We start from the raw sequence: 25,681 nt of genomic DNA, 5'->3' as shown, positions 1-25,681 counted from the left end.
CTGCTTTTAAACTTGCTGTCAGAAGTTTCTAGTGCAGTAAAAAAAAAGAAAAGTACAAATTCCAGGTTTTTCTTATTTACTCTGTTGAAAGCCATTTTAATCTACCTGACATATAGTAAATCTCCTTGTTTACTAAAATTCACTGAAATGTTTAATAAAAAAAATATAAAGGGGAAAAAAAATTTAATCATAGTTTTTTTTTTCTGTTGATTTATTTATTTTTAGTTATTTTAACATTATACATTAAACATTGAAATTGTTATGTATTTAAACAGTGACGCCATAGTATAGGAATGTGATTTTTATAATTTCCCTATAAAAACACTGTCAGTAAGAAACAGTTTTAAATAGCTCTATATAGAATTATTATCGTTTTGATGTTTAGATCAGTCTATTGACTGATCTAAGCAGGGGTCAGAGGTCAAATGTTACATGATATTTTAAATCTTTACACACCGCGCTTGTAAGAACTTTGTAAGAGCTTTTTGTCCATTTTTAACCAATAAATCATCAATCAGTAAATCATTCAAGTAAGTCATTAACCCCACTCTACACTTCTACAAAGTTTGATCTGAATTCATCCAAAACTTCACACGCGGTATCGTGTTTACAGACAGAATGACACATGACCACTTTTGATGCTTCAAACCACTATTAAAAACCTCGTGGATGCAGGTGATGAGATTAAAACGACTCTTAACTGAAAATAAAACAATTGAATATTTCTAAGTCAACGAAGCAGAAGAAACAATAAAAAAACTTTCTTCCTAAATGTTCCAAAAAGTTCAAAGCAAATACCAGCTGACATTCAAATGGCTCAGTGTAACAGTGTGGCAAACAGTGCAGTGCAATGAAGTGATGTCGTGTGTGCTACAGTAAGTGTTATGACAGTGCAGGGCTGAGATAACCTGTTAGCATGAGAGAACAGATGAATCTCTGCTAGACAGATGTTTGGAACTACGCAGAGTTTTTGCTTCTTTATTTCTGCTCTAAAGTTTGACGATTTGAAATACTTGCATGTGGAAGTCAGTCACAAGGAACATCAAGGAACTGCAGTTTGTAACACTTCAGCGTGACACTTCATTTTTCAGCCACTGACGCTGCAGCTTGAATATAATTGATTAATAGTCGTTGTTGACTGCAGACTAACAGAACTTCTGTGCTGGATAAATGCTACCTTCCCAGATGTTTCCTGTGTTCTTTAAATTTAATGCATTTTGTCATGTACAGCAACCACAAGAAAAATGTGTCTGGCATTGCTATATGACTGTTTTCTACACTTTTGATACAGTCCTGGTAAAGATATTACATTATAAACTTAAGCACAGACTAAATGTGTTTTCAGAGTGGATTATTCTTTATTTTTGAGGCAGCTGATATAAAGGATTCCAATATGTTTTTCCTGAAAAAATGGATGGACAAGATGCTACCTGCATAGGTGACTGCTATCACGGGTCTCCTGGGTATAGCAGCTGGTGTTTATAGGTCAGCAGGATGGACTTGCCAAGAGGCAAATAAATATTTTAAAAAGGCCTCTGGGATGTTTTATTGGACTGACACCAGGATAACCATGAGTTATGACAGCTATCTACTCTCTTTGTGTCTGCCATTCAGTTCCAGTTCAGGTCAGAAATGGTTTCCTGGAACGACATTTGCATTAAACTATGCTGACATAGCATAAACGAGTAATGCTTGAGATAAATTATAAGCCTGTATCTGCACAATGTATGCAATAAGTAGTTGCAATGCACGCAACATTACACAGTTAATGACAGATAACGTATATACACAAAGAAGGAAAATTAGCTCTAGCTTTATTGGCTTACAAAAGCAGTTTGTACAAGGCCACAATATAATTATATTTCATATTCAAATTACATCCATAAACCACTGTTTATGGCATCCATTAGTACCTATTATATTCAGTGAAGAAACTTAACAAAGACAGAAAGGTCCACACTGGGAATTGTAAGTATACTGTTTATTGGCAGATTATAATTGAATGTGAAACACATTTTCAACATTTCTACAATGTGACAACAACTGGGGCATTTAATATAAATAATGCATTATATATACGGAAAAGAGAGGGACATAGTTTTACATGTAAGTCTTACATAGCAATGTCACAGGTCTGAACACAGCAACTCAGTGTAGGGCGGGAAATGTATAATCTCCATCCAGCTGAGCCTTCTGCTGTGAAATCAGCCGAAGCCTCATGTGTTTGTTTGACTTTGGGTTATAATTCATAAATCTCTTACCAAGTATATTTCTTACAGCTAATATTATAACACAGGTTTTTATAAAGGACCAGAGTAAGACTGAGAAAAAATGCTTTTCAACGACCTTGGTTTGTACTACAGGGGTTTCTTATAATTTAAATTATTGGGTTAAAAACAGTTCACATAATCTATAACACCTCCTTTGTTGCTGCAGGTGTTTGGTAACATTGAGCTGAATGAGGAGAACGCCATAAACCACCACAACAACTTCCAGACCTTTTTCCAGGCCTTGACCCTTCTCTTCAGGTAACCCTGCTTCCATGCTCTAATAGTTCTGGCAGCTCAGATAATCCAATGATTTTGGGTCAAACTAACTCAAGCACTCACATTCACTTTTCACTCCTGTATCTTTACTTGTGCATCTTTCAGGAGCGCAACAGGCGAGGCGTGGCATGAGATCATGCTAGCATGCCTCAGTAACCGGCCGTGCGATAAGCTCTCGGGAACTGCAGGAGACGAGTGTGGCAGTGACTTTGCCTATTTCTACTTTGTCTCCTTCATCTTCCTCTGCTCCTTTCTGGTAAATACCTCGTCCTACTGCGTGTTTTCATCGACATACGTTTTCCAGACGTTTAATGTTCTTATTCTGAAAGTCTCAGAAGAATGCTGCAAGTAACAGCGAGTTAAAGAGAACAATAGGAATTAAATGTAAATGAGGTGCTGCTGAGGATACAAACCCCTGTAGATAACAGTCTGTTTAACTGCTTTTTATGCTCTTTTCATAAATCTAATTCAGTGACACAGACAAATACATTCATAGAACATTTTTATAAGACCTGATTATTGCCTTTAATAGCCCAGTAGTGTTGCCAATATGAGGCAATAAAGTTGGTAGCAAAGCTAATTTTGAACTCTCCAATTTATACAGAGAATGGATAAAATTAAATGCATGCATAACAAAATGTTATCTAGTAATATAAATATGTGTTTTTTAATGAATGTGTAAAGCATTCCTTTAAAGAAGAATGCATAGGCTATATAATCACCACAGTACTGTGCAGTTTAAAAAAAAAAAAAGTTTAGGTAATAGCTTAAATTAATACCAATGTTCCTATTAATCAACATGTATGCAATTTATTTCACTTTACTGTGATGTCATTTACCAGATGTTGAACCTCTTTGTTGCGGTCATCATGGACAATTTTGAGTACCTTACCAGGGACGCCTCCATCCTGGGGCCTCATCACCTTGATGAATTCATACGTGTGTGGGCAGAGTATGACCCTGCTGCTTGGTAGGAGCCTTTTCTGACTTTGCTACATTTTACTCCCCAGTGTTAGGAAGTGGTAAAGGTGGTTTTCATTTGAAAGGAAGCCAAGTTAGGAAGCAGAACAGTCTCAGATTGACTTCTGTGTCCCAGCTGGATAACTCTGAGCTTGAGCCCAGAGTTTGGGCTGAAGCTGGTGACAATCCCCTCTTTTGGTTGGACTGATGCATGCAAATCCAGAGTTCCACTCGGCGTCCACTCAGCTCTCCTCGCTGATAAGCTCCAAAGCGACTCAGTCTCTCACTGTGGTGCGAAGAGAGACTATTTCTAGCTATCCAGTTGGGGAATACAGGTTCATGCCACGACCCTCGCTGCTCTTTACACCAACCAGAAGCAGTTTACCTTTAATAAAACACTATAAAAGTTTTGAGTGAGACAGTAATCTGTCTCAGATTATGAAAGGCTCCTTAAGTTTTAACGAAAGCTTCACAGGAGCCTTGTCAGTGAGTCGGGACTCCAGGAGAGATGAGAAATATGAAATCATCATCACCTGACAGACATTACGGGGGAGGAAATATTATTTATTCCTTTGAATATAAATGAGCTGCTCTCAGAAGTGCCTACAGTAACATTCAGCTTATTCTCCACTGCTACAACTTCTCTTTATGTCAGTACATTTAAGGCTTATTGTTTTCAGCTTTTATCAAAATTGGTGAGATCCACCTCTCGCCACCGGTTACGGTATTCTGTATCCCTCCACAGTGAAACCAAGTTGGAAGTCCAGAGTCCAGCTTGTGGGGGAAATTTAAAATCAGGCTTTTGATTTTTATTGAAAAACTATGATCATCTTTAATGAAACATGTCACTATCAAAACACAATTCAACTACTTTTTGAACAAAAACAAAAATCTATACTCACTGAATTCCTGAAATTAAAACTGAACATCAGAATCGGGAGAAGTGATACAGTGGGATGCAAAAGTTTGGGCAACCTTGTTAATAGTCATTATTTTCCTGTATAAATCGTTGGTTGTTACAATAAAAAATGTCAGTTAAATATATCATACAGGAGACACACAGTGATTTTTAAGAAGTGAAATTAAGTTTATTGGCTTTACAGAAAGTGTGCAATACTTGGTTAAACAAAATCAGGCAGGTGCATAAATTTGGGCACCACAAAAAAAGAAATGAAATCAATATTTAGTAGATCTGCCTTTTGCAGAAATTACAGCCTCTAAACGCTTCCTGTAAGTTCCAATGAGAGTCTGGATTGTGGTTGAAGGTATTTTGGACCATTCCTCTTTACAAAACATCTCTAGTTCATTCAGGTTTGGTGGCTTCTGAGCATGGACAGCTCTCTTTAACTCACACCACAGATTTTCAATAATATTCAGGTCTGGGGACTGAGATTCCAGAACATTGTACTTGTTCCTCTGCATGAATGCCTTAGTGGATTTTGAGCAGTGTTTCGGGTCCTTGTCTTGTTGAAAGATCCAGCCCCGGCGCAGCTTCAGCTTTGTCACTGATTCCTGGACATTGGTCTCCAGAATCTGCTGATACTGAGTGGAATCCATGTGTCCCTCAACTTTGACAAGATTCCCAGTCCCTGCACTGGCCACACAGCCCCACAGCATCATGGAACCACCACCATATTTTACTGTAGGTAGCAGGTGTTTTTCTTGGAATGCTGTGTTCGTTTTCCTCCATGCATAACGCCCCTTGGTATGCCCAAATAACTCAATTTTAGTTTCATCAGTCCACAGCACCTTATTCCAGAATGAAGCTGGCTTGTCCAAATCTCTGAGACAGCTTTCTTTCCTTCCCCTAAACCATGATGGTGAACAATCTTTGTCTTCAGGTCATTTGAGAGTTGTTTTGAGACCCCATGTTGCTACTCTTCAGAAAAAATTAAAAGAGGAGAGAAACTTACAATTGACCCCCTTAAATACTCTTTCTCATTATTGGATTGACCTGTGTATGTAGGTCAGGGGTCACTGAGCTTACCAAGCCGATTTGAGTTCCAATAATTAGTTCTAAAGGTTTTGGAATCAATAAAATGACAACAGTGCCCAAATTTATGCACCTGCCTGATTTTGTTTAACCAATTATTGCACACTTTCTGTAAATCCAATAAACTTCATTTCACCTCTTAAATATCACTGTGTGTGTCTCCTATATGATATATTTAACTGATATTTTTGTATTGTAACAACCAACGATTTATACAGGAAAATAATGACTATTAACAAGGTTGCCTAAACTTTTGCATCCCACTGTATAAGTCAATTTGAACATTGTTGTTGGTGCTAAAAATGCTGGTATTTCAGAAACTGCTGATCTCCTGGAATTTTCTCTCTCAACCATCTCTAGATTTTGCAGAGAGCGGTCTGAGAAAGGGAGAACATCCAGTGAGTGGCAGTTGTCTGGGTGAAAACAGCTTGTTGACGCCAGAGCTCAGAGAGAATGGTTAGATTGGGTCAAACTGATAGAAAAGCAACAGTAACTCAGATAACCACTTGTCACAACCAGTATGAAGAATATATGTTATGCAGAAGATCTTCCCTGGTGGGAACACAGGAGAACCTTGAAGAGATGGGCTACAGCAGCAGTAGACCACACTGGATGCCACTTCTGTCAGTTATCAGTTCACACAGGCTCACCAAAATTGGACAACAGAATATCATAACTAATAAGCAGCCAATAAGTGTATATAGTTGTACTGACAAATTTGTAGCACCAGCAGCTTACAGAATTTATGCCACATTGCACATTTTTAATTCTCCCCCCCCAAAAATAAAAATCCACTGATGTATAAAAAAGAGAAGTGTAAAACAAACTGAACAATGAAGATCCTGTGCTGTATTTGTTTTTCTTCTAACTGCCTCTTCTTGACAGTTATTCGTTAATGTCCACTGACTGATAATAGATCAATATGAATAGATAAAATGGAATAACCTTTAACCTAACCTCTCGAATATGTCTCATCTCTTTCAGCGGGAGAATATGCTATCGGGATATGTACAAATTGTTGCATTTTATCTCGCCTCCTCTGGGCCTGGGGAAGAAGTGCCCCAGCAGGGTGGCTTATAAGGTTTGCCCTCCCCCACAGTCCTTTTGTTTTTTAAGGGACTGTGATGGTTTCAGACTGTCAGTGTCTCTTCTCATTCACTGGGGTGCCAGAGAATGATCTGAACACACATGCATACAAATGCTCATCGATCCTCCACTAACCAGCCGGCAGGTAACCATGGCGAGTGCAGGAAACAACGCAGCATGTCAGCCTCAAACGGAAGGCATTAGATGCCATGTCTAAGATATTTTCCTGCTTCTAAACACAGGAGTGAAAGAAGCGTGACAACGAGAGCATTGTGTGCTTTGTTTCCACTTTGGTTACTGCTGTTGTCTCTTAGCATGCAGAAAAAGAGTGCATGTTAAAGGAATACTCCACTGAACATCTCGTTTTTGATTCATAAGCACCAACTTAAGAGGTGAAACTGAAAAATTTTAAGTTTTAGATCAGACACATTCATAGATGTTAAGTTTCATGGCACCTAAGGAGCCCTGGACGTCATCAAAACTGTTGATTTCAAATTTAAAATCAATTTTGAAATGTTCAAGTACCCATTTACTCTTGGCTGCATAAATGACATTAAGCTCACGAAAAACTATCAGACTTTATCTAACAACTTGCTAATAAATTTGAACTGTTAACTATAATTTTAGCCAATTATTCTATCCATCTGTTCTGCTTAGGTGACAATTATTTATTTAAATTCATATATTTAACGTAATGTTTCATTCATCTCTCATTTGCAAACAATTTCCATCTCTATAGTTTCTATCCATAGTTTTAGGTAATCATGTCCAATTTTTCATTAATAACCTTATTTAGCTATTTTAACCTTATGTTTATCTTATACATGTCTCATCTAACAATTAATCTTTTTTATCTGTAAAAGATTATTTAGCTAAGATGTTTTATTTTCAGTTTACATACTTTTAGCTACCAATAGCAACTGCTGGCAATGTTTTTAGTGAAAATGTTTTTAATTACTTTTTGATCATTTTTAAAAATCTGTTTAAATAATTTATGCATTTATTTTGGTAGTCCATAACAGCTGCTTATCCATTACTCTTTGGTATCTTCATAGTTGGTGCTATTCAGTTGATTTGTGCACACATGAACACAATAGTTGTGCTCAGGCAGATCAAAACCATAGAAACACTAAAACCCTTGGACTGTCCCCTCCCAAATGCACTCTAGAGACATTCTGTTATGGTGAGAACGTGGCCCGACCTCGATCTGACTCAACTACCAGCTGTATGCTACAGGTTTGAGCTAAACGCTGTAGCTATATAACCATAAATGTATGTATCATGTGATACAGCAGAGTAGCCGGGTCAACTGAGTCAGACTGGAGTAATCCAGCTCTAGGTATGAGAACATCTTAACTCTTCCACTACACTTGTTTATTTTTTAAGACTAGTTTAGTAAATCTCTTCACGTGCGCCCTGGCTACTGCAGAAATACACCCTGTCAACTGTTTGTACCGCTGGTAATGGCCGCTTCAGATTATGATTTATAGATAATATATTACACTTACCCAGAATTGTGGAAAAGAAGAAAGGAAGTACACCAAACTATTCTTATAAATGTCTTCAGGTACTTCTGCATTTATTTAAATAATATAATATAATGTCATTGCAGCTTTTGTAAAGTAGCCTTCAAACTTTCTACATTCGCCTTTTAAAAATTTGTTACAGGCAGTAATATTTACTTGAAACAGATTGTTTTTTCAAGGAGTATTCCTTTAAAGAAAAATGTACTCAGATTTGTTAAAGCATACCTTCCACTGGGAACCTTTCATCTTTGTACAGGCAATCCTCTAGATCATCCTCCCCTCCTTCCTTCTCTGGAATCCATTCCTGAATCTGTAAATTCAACTAGGATGGCATTCCTGGTCATCATATCCTGGAAATCTTATTAACAAGGATTTCTGTGTTTCCTCTCCCTTCTCTTTTTTTTTTTTTTTTTTGGTTTGGCCACTTTCTGTTATAACTTCCCATTCTTCTTTTACCACTCCACCTCCTCACCTGGGGAAACTTCATCCTTCCTTCCATGGTCTCCGACCAACCTTTCCCTGACAAGTGGCCGCATAGCTTACCGGGATATGTACGAGATGCTTCGGGACATGTCCCCTCCACTAGGTTTGGGAAAGAAATGTCCGCCCCGAGTCGCCTATAAGGTAGAATCGCATCTTCCTCCTTCCTTATCCCTTCTTCCTGCAGCCACCGCAGGTTGCCTGTGCTCACCTGTCAAACATCTTCAGGCTTCTGTCAATGTGTCAAAGCTGATATCTTCTGGCCTGCTGTTCTGATGTTCTTTCTGTGTACTTGTGTGGGTCTCTTGTCCTGTTCTGTGAGGGTTTTCTGTGCATTTTGTTCGTCTGCTCTAGAGGGCCAGGCAACAGTAATAAATAGAAATAAATCAGGGAGATGAGGAAAGCATCATATTCACAAATTCTCCATTGGAAAATAGGAGGTATTGGTTATTAAAATGGCATCAGCATCAACTAAAATATGTTTTTTTTTCTGTTTGATAGTTAAACCTGTCGTTACTTTCTATGTTGACACCACATTATGTATTCTGCAACTCCACAGAGCTTTTGCTTATTGTTTTGGTTTTATGGCTGTCTTGGCACCCCTGTTTCCAGCAGCAGGTTGCTGTTTTCAGCGAACACGCTCTGCTAAATCCACTGTACACCATCTGCCAAGCACCAATTAACAGAAAAATAAAGATAGCGACTAGCTTGTGAGGAAAGAACATCTAGCCATTTGGATGAGACATTTTTCTCAAGGATTAGTGGAGACTGAACACCATTTATGAACTTAATGCATGCCATTCTGTGATTTGGTCAAGTAGCAAGTAACAGACAACCTGTAGGATAATCCAGCTGTGGGTCATCTGCATCTGGAAATGTTTGGTTTAAAAGAAAAAAGGGGTGCAAAGATCCACACAAACACTCAGTGAATAAGAGAACGGGTTGTTCCCCAGACAATTATTTTGTTACTTTGGAAATACTGTTGATGTCTGTAAGATCAAGAAAATACCTTTAAAGATATACCCCACAAGATAAATGGTAAAAAAAAAAAACAACCTGGTGTTTTGATTATCTGCCAGGTTTCCAAAAGGTCTTAAGGGATGACAACATCCAGATAAATCACCATTAAATTAGATTTCTTTTCCTGATGGCTTTGGTGAAATCCGGTTGACACTTTATGTTCATATAGAGAAAATTGTACCAGATTTGGTGATTTGTTAAACCATAGCCTCTTCACTCAGCACGCGAGCTTTGTGCTTTGCGCTGTAGCACAGGAACAGAGCGGGAGGGAGAGAGAAAGAGAGCCAGGGACAACAACGTCACATTAGAAAGGTATAGTAATCATCCACAACTATTTTCAGTTGCAGATGATAAAGGATTCAGAAAGTCAGTCATGCAGGCCCATATGACAGAGAATATGCATCTTCTTTTTGTTTTCATATTATAATTTATATTTAATTGTGTTGTGGTTTGCAGTGTTTTGTGTTGTTTCACTTTAAATTTGTTTAAAAGGAAAAAGCTGAAAATTTAAATGGTTAAAAGTTGAAATGTGAATAGCTGGTTTTTGTATTATATGATTTATTTATAACATTTTATGTGGAGTGAATAAATAAAAGTATATTTACGGTGGCCCCTAGAGACAAAGCACGTACGAACTCCAAAACACGTAAAAACTCAAAACACGTACAAAAGACAACAGAAGTGCTCCAGGATGCTGGGCACAGTGTTGAGCTTTTGTTACCTAGTGGCTACACAAGCCAGCAAGTACCAACGACCGGATTTGGTGTGTGGTAATAACAGGTGAATGAATTTTTTTTAAATTATTTGAATATATATGAGTGCCTGTGTATAAATACACAAACAATACACACATGCTTTCAATTGTGTAATTTAAGTGATCTAGGTAGCTCTGTTTTGAAGTTAAGTTAACGCTAGAAATGTGTTTTGGAGTTTGTACGTGTTTTGTCTCTAGGGGCCACCGCATATATTTATATATAAACATATATAAATAGTAAAAAAAAAAGTAATTCCTTTTGTGCATAATTTTATATTATTGTTAATAATAAATTTATTAAAGCAACAAAACAACCCGAAGAGCCAGTTTGGAGCTGAAAGAGCCGGTTCTCTAAAAAGAGCCGGAAATCCCATCACTACTGGTTTATGGAAAAAAAAATTGTAAAAAGAGAGAGAATATTTAGCGATTTTTTTCTTGAAGGATCCCATCTGGATTCATGTGCTAAAAAGGATTTATTGAGGAATCTCTCATTCCTGCAAAATGAGTCATTTTAAAACATTTTCACCATCATCTTATCACTGAACGGAATAACGGAGCCTTTCCCATGTGTCCTGTGATTAGAACACCTTTTATCCTTCTCAAGTGGGAGTCAAGTATATGTATATACCTCGACAATCCTCAGGTAGTCCCTGTGCTGGCTGCTAACCTCTTAGCATGCAGACTTAATGTGAGTGGTTCCAGTATGTGCGCAACTGTCGAAATGAATCAGATTTAAAGCAGCCCTGCCCTTGCCCCAGTTAAAAATGTCTGGGTCTGACGTGGCTGCATCTCCAAATATAACTCTTGTTTTTGTGAATCGGAAGGGAAAGACATGAACAAAGCGAGAGCAGCGGTCCACTTGAGAGCAAGGCTAGCATTTTTATCTTTCCCATTTCCATTTTTTTCTATTTCTTCACTCCCACCACTTTGCTGTTGATCACACTCTTTGTTAACCTCCCTTTGTTTCTAAAGAACGCGTTATCATCCTAGTCACAGTTGTCCCTGTTACCCGTTAGTTTACACTTTTATGTTCTGACTTTAGGCAAAGCATCACTCTCCCTTTTGACATTGTATCCTCTCTGAGGATTTCTTTTTCTGTCTATATGTGCAGCTTATGTCTTTGCACGTATGTTTTCTGCATAACAGCATCTAGCACCTTTTTGATGGTGTGTTTCTTCATCTTGTGTCTTCAGCTTTTATTCTTATTCAGTCTGTTTCTGAGAACTACAGAAGCAAGACTTCATAAGTGTCAATGTTTTCTACAGTCCAGGCACTAACTCCCCCTCCTCCTCCTCATTCTCCTCTTACTCGCCTCTAATCCATCTCTTCATCTTCTTTCTGTATATCTGTGTTGTGTCCATTTCACTTGAAGAAAGTGAAAACCATCAATTATAGCTTTCCTGTTTTTCTGCTGTCTCTGAACTTTCTCCAGTTGCAGTTCAAAGTCATACATGCAATACATGCATGCTTCCACCACCCCTATTATATATTCATCAATGCATGTGTACATGAATCATTGCATTGCTGCACTGGCATGGATTTATGCTGGCTGGTTTCTTCTTTTTTACAATGGATGAAAAATTAATTCAGTGAACGTTCTTTAAAATGGTTGTTTGTTTTTTAAAATTTGATATTTAGCGCTGCCAAGCAATTGCTACTAATAGCAATTTTAAATACTTTTTAATTTGAAAGTATTGAGAGTGGACCTGAAGCTTGCATTGTAAGTGCCAATTTTGTCTAGATTTCTAAATACAATCAATTTTGAACAATATGAAACAGAGAAAAGCAGCAAATCCTCAGAATCTGCCATTAAACTATTAAAAGTAATAATCAATGTCATCATTAGTTAATTAGTTTATTATGTCAGCAAGGCTTTCCAGAACTAAGTGAAATTTAATTTCTTTTATGCTGGTGCAGTGACCTGTTCTTTCATGTTTCAAGACAAAGAAACTTATCATTAAAAAAAGGTTTGGAAGCCAGCTGATTGGAAATGGTTGACTGGTTTAAACCAACCAATATTCTCATTTTGATGGTGCTGACAAATTGAGGTTGTGGAAGCTGTATTATAAACAAATTTCCAATTTAAATAGATTCACATTGTTCTCACATAGAACAATAATAATTTATCACTGTAGTAAAATGGTGCTCTGGATTCTTTATTTAGAAAATAGAACCATTACAGGTTCGGTGTGAACAAGTAGGAGAAAAATACAGAGTGAAAGTTGGTGCAGTTTTTAATTTTACTAAAATTTGACTTGGACTTTTTTTCCTTATAGAAAAAAGTATCTATTGTAATGTAACTATAAGGTAATTTAGCCCTAAAGTGATGGAGGACAAGTGAAACCACAGAACCATAGAATGTATATAAAAGATGGATGTAGTGCCTTAAACCTGCATTCTTTCCTGTGACCACCAGGGGGAACTCCTATGAATGCAAAAGGAAGTGTGTCATCTCAAACACTGGTTTCAGTCAGGTCTGCTACTCAGTCATCCAGTTTTGAAATGGCAATACGGCAACAGCAAAATTGCTGAGTTTGAAGTTTCACAAAATAATCTCATTAACTGTTGAGTGATAATGGCTGTGTATAAGTTTTATGTACAGTCTATGGCAAAAAGCATTTGAATGTTCAGATAAAATTAATGTGCAGCTTCAGTGAAAGTTAAATACACCAAGCGAGGACCTTTTTTGTGTATTTTTTTAAACAAAATTCCCCGTCTTCTGTTCCTTGCTCAGTGTTTTTAGGACATTATAGCAGGAATAAACCCCACAGACCATAAGCACATAGAAAATATCAGCTTGATTTTTATCTTTTGCAGCATTTTCAGCACATTAACATTTTGATGGTTGGTTTTTCTGTCAAACTGATTAAAGAGCTGCGTGCCAACCAGCGACCTTTCCTTTCTCCTCCTTAAGTGACTATTTCGAGAACGAAGGACATGCTGCTGCATGTTTCCAGCAGCAGCAACAGCAGTGAAGGCTCACAGTGCTTAGCATTATAAGTTAATCATATTTTCGGTTTTTGGAGAACTGTGCCACGTAGCAGTCTCGTAGCAACGACAGCAGCCATAAACGGCTCTGTTTACTGCTGTTAGGTTGTGGCAAAAAAGGGTGAATCTTTATTTGGATGGACTAAAATAATTCAAAGTGATGACTGATTTATCTTTTTTCAAATATTTTTTTTTGCATTTTTACTTTAATTTTACAGTAAACATAGGAGTCAAAAATTATTTTATTAACCTCACCCCAAATATTTACTCTTTTACTCACTAACGATTCTCTAGTCGATGCATTTGCTGCATTTTTCTGTTCTATCTGTTGTGATGGGCATCTCTTGTCTATATCTCTATATTAAATAACATAGTCATGAATCATTATTTGCTGCCACAGCATGTAACTGTAGATCATCATACCAGTTAATGAAAACAAATCTTTGTTGTTCTGGTGTTTCTTAATCTTTTAAAATGAGATATAGCCAGCATTGATAAGCAATCCTTTAATTTGTTGTGTAGCGATTGGTGAAGATGAACATGCCAATTGCAGATGACAACACAGTGCATTTCACCTCCACCCTGATGGCCTTGATTCGCACAGCCCTGGAGATCAAGCTGGCATCTGGTGAGACTAAAACTACAAAAGCCAGAATCCCTTGCAGCTGCCCTGACAGCTTTGATGTGAATGTGAATGGCGCTGAACTCTCTGGTGCAGATGCGATGTGACATGTTTGTGGGCTCATCCTCAGGCTTGCTGGCACAGCGTTTGTGCGATGCTGACCTGAAGAGGGAAATAAACCGAGTGTGGCCCAACTTGTCACAGAAGACCATGGACCTGCTGGTGACGCCGCATAAATGTGAGCTACAGCTGTGTGCGGGTTTTGATGGGATTTACTAGTTCTTGCTGGTTATATGGTTTTTATTTTTACTCACTTTACCTTTTAAGTTTTGTTTTTGCTATGGCTGTTTCCTTCTATCTTATCACTCTTGCTTGAGCTTGAAAGTTAGGCTAGATTAAAGAAAACAAACAGTTTAAAATGATAAAATAAATTCTGTTATTGAGATATACAGATTTTAGTTTTTAAAGTTAAAAAAAAGGTGTCTACTGTGGTGAGAACATTAAAGAGAAACACATCTGTTGTGAAGACATACTCGCCATAAAAAGTTAAAAATCACTGTACGGTTACCTAGTCACTAGTGGACTGTGTACTAACTACTTCATAAGATGATTAGTTTTTGTTGCCGTGTGTTTTCTTTTGGTTTGCTCGAGTAATCCTGCTGCAAACTGTTGCAGTCTCACCCCTGAGTTGCTGCTCCTCTGTCGCCATCTGCTGCTTACTTGGAGGAACTGTCTCTCACTTGTCTCTTCTAGATAACGAGCTGACTGTGGGGAAAGTCTATGCGGCTCTAATGATCTACGACTTCTATAAGCAGAATCGTGCTAAGAGACTCCAGCAGCAGAATTCTTCAGATGGACCTCAGGTACATCACGAAGCAAAATTCAGCCATGCGTTATTATCTCCAGCTCACTTCATCCAGTTAGAAAAAATCCTAAGCAAATGAGATTATTTGGTCACACCCATTGTCTGCCTTGCCCTCACTGGTTGCACCTGTTTCATGTTTGTTCCTTGTGTATTTATAGTCCCCTGTTCCCCTGGTTCGATGTCAGTCCATCTGTTTAGCAGCCTGTGTACCCTCTTCTTTATCCAACCTGTTTGCGTCCCACTGTGTGTTCATCTCCATTGTTTCTTTCCAGTTTTATTCTAAGTCATTGTGAGGTTATATTATTTTTGTGTAGTTTTTCCTGATCATCCAGCCTTAGTCACTTCCCATGCTTTTGTTTGCCAAGCTTCACTTTTGTTTGTTTGCTTCAGGCTGTTTCTGGGTTTTTTGTTCCTTCCTGTTTATTCATGTTAAAATTAAAGCTCGCCTTTCTTTGGTATCCTTGCCTCTTGAATTCCTTCCGTCTTTTGGTCCTTTTTAGACTTGTCTTCAGAGTATTTCTTGACACATTGATTTTTGATATTTGCCAAATTGAAGGATTCAAGTAAAAGGAAAGGGAAAGAAACAAAGCTGCTGCTATTTGAATTCAGAAAAGGGATTTTTTTAAAATCAGGTTGTTTGAAAGTGTCGTCTATAATGATGAGAATTATCACAGAACTCTACCACCTAGTCTTTTGGTTTTACAGATTTTGGTTTTGTTTAGTTGCATTTACGTTGCTGTGTAAAAGTCTTGAGCCGCCCCTTCTTCTTTATGTTTTTAGTTGTATGTATAGGCACTTTGTTACTAGCAATCGGTAACAAAAACACATAATTCGATCCCATTTCCCACTAAATGCCCAATATCAAACTGTTCCAAAGGAACTATTAGCAAAACACTTACACTGCACTGGAAACGGACAATTGGAGGACAACAGTGAGTGTCTACAGCCATCTGTAAAACACATTAAAGGCTCTGTCATTGCTCAGTTTCTTTGCATTTAAGCCAGTGGTGTATGGGGTGTGGTCAAATCTGATGAAATCAGAAAAGTAACATCAGATTTTGATCCATCATGCATTAACATCTGGAAAGCACTTGATTGGGAGTGGCTTCATTTTTCAGCAGGATAATGATCCCAAACACAATGCCAGTGCAGTAAAAGCATACCTGGATAGAAAAACACACAATGAAACACTATCAGTCATGAATCGGCCTCAGAGGAGCCCAGACCCCAACAGTATTGAAGCAGTGTGGGATCATCTGCCAACATCCAAATAAGAGCTTTCAGTGTCTTTCAAGAAGCCCGGAGAACTATTTCTGAAGACTAGTTGAAGAAAGTTTGTCTTAGAGAGTTCAAGCTGTGTTAAAGAATAAAGGTGGTTGTACCAAATACTGACTTTCAACCTTGATAAAACTATACAAATTCTGTTTTTGCCTTAAATATTTGCATGCCTTTTTGCACGTGTTTCAATACATGCCCTGTTAGGAAATGATGGTTGGCTGGCTCATAATCAAGATGAAAAAAATAGTCTATAGCATTAACCTTTGTACGTGTTAGATGTGTTAATAAGTAGATTTAAATATAATTATACTAGCTTTAATATTTTCTCCACTGATGTTTTGTCAACTCTATGCTATCCTTCTTTCTCCAGAGTAAATTGGGGTCCTTGTTCCGTCCTGTACTGCCATTCACTCACATACAGGAAATAGAACCACCGTTCTCCAGGCCCAAACAAGTCCTCTCACCTGAGCCTGAAAAGAAACCAGAGGCCTCGACAGCTACCAACACCAACACCTTGATTAACAAGGACACAATGTAAGTGACTTTATCTATGTCGTTCCAAATGAAGGAATGACAAGCTGGGAGTCATCAGCATTGCAAAGAATATCATTGCAAAGAATTACTCCCTCATTAGACAGCTGACTCAGATTGTTCGGGGTTCTCCACACGATGCACGTTGCACAAACAGATGCTCAGAAAAAGCCATAAACTGTTGATCTGTGAAACATTTGCAGGCAAACCAGATACAACGGCAGCCAGATTGAGTTATTTTGATTTTTTTTTCCTGTTCATATTCAACCACATCCCTGGCCATTATAACCTAGCAGGGTTTGAATTGTTTACAGTTTTATTTGAGGAAATCAAACTGAAATCAATGAGTTCATCTGAATCCAGCAGGCTCAGAATGACTGGAATTAAACTACAGACCTGAAGTAAAACCTCCTTGACACTGCACTGCTGACAGCATCCGATATTACAGTCAGAGTCTTTTTTTTCTTGCACAGACTCAACCACAGGACTGCCATAAAACATTCCCAGTCTGGAGATGTTTCTCAGGCTTCACAGAAGCCCAAAAGTCGAAGAAAGCTGCAGAGAGGCCAGTCGGAGGATGTGCAAAATTTAACAAGACCTCAGGTAAAAAAATCACAGTCATTAAAATGTTTATTATATAACATACACTCTAAGTATATGCACTTATGCCTGTGTTGTCTTTCCTTTAGGAACAGGTTGAACTGAAGCAGGTGGAGAACACTTCAGATGCAGAGGCATATCCCAGCCTGGAAGGTCACTGCAGAGCAGCCTCTCTTCCCCGACTAAATGCTGAATACTACGTAAGCTCTCTGGTGCTCATGAGGTCATGCCTCTTGTTTTACTACTCACAGGAAGAATCTTACAATACTTTTTTGTTTTCTAGATTCTTGTTTTAGTCCAGAAATTGTGCAACTTTTTTTTTTTTAGATAAAATGGACTGAAAAAGGCTGATGGGCTGCTGAAGGGTTACTGGTTAGAGAATGCAGCCGGAAGCAGTGGCTCTCTGTCAGTCCGCATCAATTCAGCCTGTTGACCTCCCCTGAGAATTTCAGATATTTTACCAAGGAGGAAATTCAGCATGGAGATGTGTAAAGAATAAAAGATACAATAAATATGCAGATAGAGGAAATTAGTTAACAGGAAACAGCTTCACACTAACTGAGAGGAGCTATCACACCTGGCAGGGACAAAAATATTTGGAACTATAAAATACTGTGTCTAATTTTTTGGTTTCTGTACTTTGATCATAGCTCGCTCGTTACCAAATCCATTAACTAAAATGCATCCAGTGTAGAAACAACAATTACTCTACCTTTGATGCGATATAAGGTTTTGTTAATTTGTACTGATGTATAAAAGGCAATGATATTACCAAGGCAATAACCAGATGAGATACAGCACTGAGAGTTCTTAAAGCATGACAAGCTTGAAATCTCTTTTAAAGAAAAGTGATAGATAAACCTTAGATATGACGTCTCAGATATTAAAAGCTCACATAATGCACAGACATGACAGTAATGCTTTTCTTTTGTAAATGTCTGAATGGAAACAGCTAAGCACATTACCTAAGATGTTTAACTTTAAGTTTATATCTCCTGCGACCAAACACTAAAATAAAGTATTTTATAATATGCATTTCTATGAGTGTAGAGTGCTGCAGGGATGGGTCTTAAAACCCAGAAATGATTTGACATTTTGCACCAGTTACTCCAGTTCAGTTGTCGCTAAAACAGCGAGTTTTTTGTTAAATGCATGAATTGATAAGTGTATTTAATGTAAACTTCAAAGATTTTACATTAAATACACTACGCATTTCATTCTAGAACATAAAAATAGGTCTGCTACCAAACAGCTGAATGAGAAGCTATATCATAGCAAACATAGGAGGTTAGGTGGTGAAGTCATGTGACCGTAGTGCAGTCAATTTAGAGACAAATGTTAACACTTTACATAGTTATATTAAAAAAGGTCATAAACCATATGCTGCATGATTATTATATAACATTAAAATTAGGTATCTTTCAGTTTTTGTTTTTGCGATGCAGATTGAAAAAGCTGGCATAAAAATCAAACTGGCTTGTTGTCAAGGAAACCAGTTTGGTACTGACTGGTCTAGTTGAAATTTTAAAGTCCTATAATTTTCTTACATTTTTATGATATTTACTGTAATCACGCTCACCTACAAGAACGTCTGAGTTTTGCGTGACTGCACTAATTTGTTCATTTTTATGACATGCACTTTTTTAGCAACCATTATTAATTATTTCACTTTTGTGAGTTACAGTAGCTGCTCGTGGCTGCTGCATTTGGATGTCATGTTAAGATAAATTTTCTGTCCATCATTTCTGTGTTTCTGGATTTTTCCACCTGTCAGATCTTGTCAGTTTAGCCTTGCCGTTTGCCTGTCTGCGTTTGTGTGTCTGTCTCTGTCGTTCTGCTCTCTTCCACAACACGTAACATGTGCTTTCCTTATGTTTATGTTGCATTTTGATTTCTCACGCTCTCTCTATTTTAACAGACCAGGCTGGAGTTACTCTGTTTTTCATTTCTGTTAAGACGTTTTTGCAAAGGATCAAACCCAACAATGTGCAAGTTGATCGATTAATATTTAACACTTTTTCTAATACTTGTTTTTAGAGCAAAGATGAATCAAGTATGAGTAAATACTGCAAATGTCACATTTTTGATGCTCTTTTAATGTTTTTAAAGACACAAAATAATGTCAAATGTAGCTGGTGTACATACAGAGGTGCCGGTTGCAATAGGGCTTAGTGAAGTGAAATATACATGAGTTTGTGGTAAATAAAAATACTCCAAGGAGGCAACATTACAGAAGAAGCAGCTTCTCTTGGAAGTCGCAAAGCAGAACAATGTGAACACATGATAAAGAGACAATTTTGTACACTTTTCTACTTAATTGTCTTTTAAAAGCATTTGAACACATCGACTGCACCTTATTCTTATTGCAAAAAAATCATAAGACTGGCAGCAGATTGAGCAGAACATGTTATAAGACATTCTCATCACCCCTAAGCCTGGTTTTGAGCACCTCCCCCCTGTTAGATCCTCTCCTCCCACCTGAACACCATACGCTACTGTGAGCCACCACACATATGGGCAAAGTTAATTTCAAATTCAGGACATGATTCACACCAGCTGCAGTGCCCATCACCATGCTTATGCTCAGACCAAAGTATTCAGTGAGTTCCTACTACATCCATCTTTGAACTCAGCCTTCATTTCAGTCAGGAGTCCGGATCGCTTTGATCAAAAAGAAGATTGTTATTCCATCTGCAATAATTTCGACTTGATGGCATGGCATGATATTGCAGCCAGAGGCAGAGAGAGCTGCAGTGAGGCCCCTATACAAAACAAAGTGGGTATCAATGACAACAGACGTGGCATTGATGTGAGATTTGCCATTTAAATGTGAAGAAGGAAAGAAAAAGTGTGTTGTCATTGAGATCAGCTGACATAGCTGATCTGGTCTCCATGGCTTGTATAAAACTAATGCTATGCCTGATATCAGCTACACACCTGTAAAGTTTGTGGCTTTATACAAATGACACATATCTGCCATTTGTTGTTTTTCCAGACAAAATCTAACCTTTTACTTTTTCAGTATTAAAAGTTTGAAAGACTTTCTATCACGTGACTGTTTCCTCCTGTCTACATACAGACAGCCGTTAAGTATTAAAATGACTAAAAACCACATTTTGTGGTAGTTTCCATACAGTCGATGTCTCTGTCTGGTAATGATGACACATGTGTGCGTTGACAAGCAGGATGAACACATTGTTGGTTTTGGTCTTTTCATTGACAGAAATATAAGGCAGAATCTCAACTGACTCATCCTTCTTCAGATTCTGCTCTCCTTTTCTGTCTTCCCTTTCTCCTGATTTCGATGCTCACTGCTAATGTTATGCCCACCTCCTCTTGTGTGTGCTGTCTGATAGCGGAGCCACCCTCGCCACGCCCCTGGGACCCACCTGGCAGTATGTACCACCTGTTGTGCCACACCTCTCTTTCTTCTCCTCTCTCCTCCTCTTGTCCACACCCTCTTCTTTTTCTTCTTTTCTCATGTCTGTTTACCTCCATGTGCTCCTCTCATCACAGGAGTTCACACCCTCCCCACCATCATTGATAAAATGACCCCCCACCTCACAGTTTAATAACTGCTCATCCCATTAGACTGTTCATAGACACAGTAGACACATTAAAACCCAGTATTAGCCGTTAAACATACCCAGAAAAAGCATTTGTATGTTTAACTGAGGTATGTCAAGCACTCTGTCCTGCTTTTCAGTATTTGTTACAGCAGTACAGTACTACACTTTGGTAAAAATGGGTGTATGTATGTAAGTGTTGTTATCTAGTGTGTAGTTTTTGCTTGTGAGTTAGTGTGATCTTTAAAAAAGAAACACAAGGTTGAGACAGTACTGCTGCTTTTCTGCTATCTAAAAGGTTTTCTTTTTAAAACCTTCTCCAACTTTATCTGTCATTTGTTGTCATGTTTGGTCTTAAAATCTTATTTTTCCAGACAAAATCGAATCTTTTATAGCCTCTTAGTTGAAGGCATGTTCTCTGTTAAAAGACAGAAAACCTTTCTATCACATCACTGTTTCTTCCAGTGGTGTGAATAGAGACAGGAAGAATTGAGAGATTATACCACTAATCTAAGAGGTAAGATTTTAAGACTGTGGACTAGATAAACTGACTTGGTAATATGATTTAGATTTTATTTTGTTGGCAGTGTTGTGATATTGTTGTGTGACTGTTGCTACAGGCTAGACTGTGAGGTAGGAACAAAAAGAACAGCACGTCCAACCTATTCCTGCCTGTGAAAGCAGCAACCAATGTACAAAAAAATAAAGAAGAAATGAAAGAAAAAAACGTTTATCCACCAACCGTGTTTATCTGTTTTTAGTGGGCTTACAGTATGATTAAAGACAATGTTTTTGATTGGCTAAAATAATTAAATAAAATCTACACAGTAACCAGCAGGTGGGGTTGTAACTCAGCTGCTGTTCCAGCTTCCTATCACACAAGTTACCTGGTAGCTGTACTGGTCAGTAAGGTAAGACTTTGTTGGAGAGAGTGTCACTGTCCTCCAGGCATTTATTTAAAGTACTTCAGGAAAAAAAAAGGATGACTGTGCAAATTTAAAGCAACACACCTCTATATAATTCTGCTTTAAACACTACATATTATAGGCTGTCTGGTAAAAAATAATGGCTCACTAAGCAGCTAATGAGCCTATTTTCTCAGGCGCTGGTACGGTAGACCCAAAACAGAGCAAAAAGGAAAATTATTTTAATCAGGCAGACACAGACATAAATACTTATAATACTAATGTCTCTGTAAAGTTAATCACAACTACTGATACATCAGTACTGTGTTTCCAGCATGTTTTGGTTGAATGTAGCACAGGTAAACTATCTTTGGGTGTACATGGCCATATTTTGGCAAAATATGAGTGTCTGGATCATCTTCACATGGATGTGAGTAATTAGATTAAGATATAGCTGTTGGTTGGAATGTCTGTTTTCAATGGGGAGTAAAGCAAAGCAACAAGCAACTAAATTTTAGGCCTGATGGCTAAAAACGATACAATAAGTTGTCACTTGGGCCCTGGGTATTCACAATGTAGTGGAATTTAAAAACAGTGGATAATAAACAAAAGCACAAGCACAAGACACTGTAATTAGCTAGTTACAGTTATTGACTTTCTCATCTCCTCTATACAGGCATTTCTAACATAATTCATTTACAAAAAGAGACAAAGCACCATGAAAAAGTCAAGCTGTACAAACAAAATCACTTTTTCCCAGATATAATCCTGATCATAAATTTCTTTAGCCACAATAATACAGAGTAACTTGATATTTTGACAGCCCAAGCTGCCACAACCTTAATTTGAGGCTAACCTTGTAGTAATTGACTCATTATTTACATTCTTTGTAAAGTTCGATGTACCCTCTTGGGAAAAGAATAAAATGCCACAGAGCCAGTGTCACCACCCCCACCTTTTCTTTGTTCACTAACAGAGTTGCTAGTGAAGTCCAGTAGCTTCAAGTTGTGTGACAGATTTTTGTTCCTTCTTGTTAATTTTTTTAACATCTGTGCTTTGAGTAGATGGGATCGAATGTCAGTCTTTAAACAAAAGGCTGTCTCATTGTGTGTTGTGCATATTTTTGGTGATTTACTAAAATTGATTTGGGTAAAAACAACTACTTCCAGCTTCACGCGCTCTAGTCTCATAACACACCTGTCTTCCCTTCTCAGCCGATTGTGGACCTCAGTCCAATAAAGCGCTCAGCATCCTCGCTGACACCACAGCACTATTACCAGGATGTCGGGCTGAAGGACTATGACCTGGAACGCCCCGGTCAGGCTCAGTCCTCTGGAGGGATGGGCCAGGTCCAGGGCCAAGACAGAGCCCACCACCATCACCACCATCACCGCTGCCATAGACGCAGGGATAAGGACAAAGACAAGAAGCAGAAGTCTCTGGATAGAGCTGCATCAGTGCAGCCATCCAGCACCGTTGGTGAGGCATTCTTATTATATGCAGTGTTGGTCAAGTTACTTGAAAAAAGTAATCAGTAACTAATTACTGATTACTTCCCCCAAAAAGTAATCCCGTTACTTTACTGATTACTTATTTTCAAAAGTAATTAATTACTTAGTTACTTAGTTACTTTTTAAAAACACGATTTACAACCTGAATAGGTGATAAAGCGATAGATCTTTCAGCCCAATTCTACTTTTTCTACATAATCCATCATACAGAATGTAATCAAATGGAAAAGTCTCTTTTTAAAACTTGTTTTATTAGTTTTAATCTTTTAACTTTATGCATCAAGCAAAAATTTAATTATATGCAACATTCTCTGACTGGAAGAAATTAGTTTAACATTTAAACCTATTTTCTGCACATTCCAGCACATAAAATAAAATATTTTTTGTGTTTACACTCACTCTTTCAAATAGATGCAAGTAAAACACAGCAGAAAATAAATAAAGTCAAAGACTCAGCGGTCCTGTTGCTCTATTTTCACCTGTAAAGCAGGAGCAGGGTAGGCGGAGGTTTACCCTGGTGCAGGTGTGCCGCGGTCAGTTGAAGAATCCGCGAGTTTCTCTGTGAATTTCCAATTACGTCGTTGTGCACTGGTGCTTGCTTGGAAGTTTAGGGGTTTTTTTCGCTGTAAAAAGAAGTTTTCTTCCCACGCACAACGGACACTAATGTTTTTGTCACTTTTTATGGAATCAAACTCAAAGTAAGGTCAGTACTTCCACGCTTTAAACGCTGCACGCTCATACTCTCTCCCGCACTCGATATATTATCCATTGTTGATCTGCACACAGCTGTTGTCACGAACTTCGCACTCGCTTAAGTCACTGTCGTGAGACATTCTCGCAAGAAAATCACGGTTTTAGTAACGCAGTAACGCAGCGTTCCTACGGGAAAGTAACGGTAATCTAATTACTGTTTTTGCAATAGTAATCCCTTACTTTACTCGTTACTTGAAAAGAGTAATCGGATTACAGCCCATCTCTGATTATATGATTAGTAAAGATTTTTGATTTATAATGTACAGCACATAATAACAAAAGAGAACTCTTTAAAAATGTCTCGACCCATCATTCAATTCAGTAAACATAATTCTATAGCCACAGTTGTACTTTTACTGAACTGAAACTCCTCTTATAAAGCATTTCAATTCAATTTTATAAAGATCCAAATCACAACATCAGTGTCATCAACACCCTTTGTATTGTAAGGTTGGGACAATACAATAATACAGAGAAAACTCCAACAATCAGCCAATGCCTTGTCAGAACCAGGCTTTAGGAGGGGCAGCTGTCTGCTGCGACCTGTTTTGGGTGACAAAATCTGTGTTTATCCTCAGCCAACAGAAATAAAATATTTCTCTTGTGATGTCAAAACATAAAGAAAACTTTTATAGTTCAATATCTCAATCAGGTATTTAACAGTAAGAACCAACCAGTCTCTACTAAAAACACATTCATTTTGTGAAACAATGAAAAGTACCCATATATAACAGCAGTAAACTGAACAAAAGGTCAGAATTTGCAGCCACTGGTTTCTTAATTATGAACATTTGAAAAAAACTATTTTTTGCAGTTTGTGATGGATTACAGAACACGAAACATTTTGGTAAGAAGATGGATGTGTGCTGTTAGATGGATTACAAAGACATTTATCGCAGATGTTTATGATATCTAAGATCCCCTGATTTTTCCTCTGCCAGCTACCGGCTGACTGATATCTAGACAGACATTTTTAGCTGTCAAACTGCCTGCATCACACTTCCTTAGTTAGGTTTTGCACAAAGAATATTTTTTTTACTGTTTTTATGTATTAAATTGTCCTCTTTCTTGGATAACTTTAGATCTTTCGGCACATCCTATAAAACTTACCTACAACACTAATGTTCAGTAGATACACTGACTATTTAAGAGTGTTGAATGATTGATTAATTAGTTAGCTTTTAATCTACAAGGAGACTATTTTAATACCAGAACTTGGCATCACTTCAATAGCGAAACAGATAGCAATCCAAACTTTTCCTTTCAGGCATTGCTGCTGAAATTCTTCATAGGATTAAAGTTCCATGATCGGGTTATGTAGGTGAAGGGTTTTCTGCAGTGCTTCAGTCAGGAGTTTCTCATGTCAGTCTTTCCATATGATTAGACGAATTTTGCTGGGGATTTCTTTTTCTGTCTGTACCTTAGCACTTCATAAAGGTCTCCTGTGAATGCTCTGTTCCAAAACCTTACAAATTGAATTGTATATTAATGTGAAAGCTTGACTTTTTCTTTTTCTTTCATTGATTAAAACAAACAAACAAAAAAGAAAATCTCAGCTGCTGCTCTCTTTTTTGGACCATTCTTTGTAAACCCTAGAAATTCCCAAATTCAGTGTGGAACAGTGGGCTGCTCAAATGTCCGAGCTTCTCACCCTTTGCAGGAAACTCATTTCTGCTGCTTGTATCCACAGTTTCATT

General features: G+C 37.8%; 1 protein-coding gene across 5 annotated transcripts in view; it reads left to right on the top strand.

Annotated features, from left to right (window-relative positions):
* Nucleotides 1–25,681, top strand: part of cacna1bb (calcium channel, voltage-dependent, N type, alpha 1B subunit, b) — a 221,529-nt gene that overhangs the window by 188,807 nt on the left and 7,041 nt on the right. For 3 of the 5 annotated variants that reach the window (XM_082541616.1, XM_082541615.1, XM_082541613.1), the window contains 12 exons: nt 2,437–2,528; nt 2,652–2,802; nt 3,389–3,516; nt 8,639–8,735; nt 13,876–13,981; nt 14,106–14,213; nt 14,729–14,838; nt 16,489–16,652; nt 17,123–17,252; nt 17,339–17,449; nt 20,606–20,644; nt 22,935–23,199. In XM_082541616.1, coding sequence (XP_082397742.1) covers nt 2,437–2,528; nt 2,652–2,802; nt 3,389–3,516; nt 8,639–8,735; nt 13,876–13,981; nt 14,106–14,213; nt 14,729–14,838; nt 16,489–16,652; nt 17,123–17,252; nt 17,339–17,449; nt 20,606–20,644; nt 22,935–23,199 — 1,501 coding nt within the window. Of the gene's footprint in view, nt 1–2,436; nt 2,529–2,651; nt 2,803–3,388; nt 3,517–6,483; nt 6,581–8,638; nt 8,736–13,875; nt 13,982–14,105; nt 14,214–14,728; nt 14,839–16,488; nt 16,653–17,122; nt 17,253–17,338; nt 17,450–20,605; nt 20,645–22,934; nt 23,200–25,681 lie in introns of all 5 variants that reach the window. The other 2 variants (XM_082541614.1, XM_082541612.1) reach the window with 1 other exon arrangement.

Source organism: Aulonocara stuartgranti (genome assembly GCF_965226115.1).
Source record: "Aulonocara stuartgranti genome assembly, chromosome: 7".
Lineage (NCBI taxonomy): Eukaryota > Metazoa > Chordata > Actinopteri > Cichliformes > Cichlidae > Aulonocara > Aulonocara stuartgranti.
Note: the sequence above shows the minus strand (reverse complement) of the source record. Positions and strands in the feature narration are given on the sequence as shown.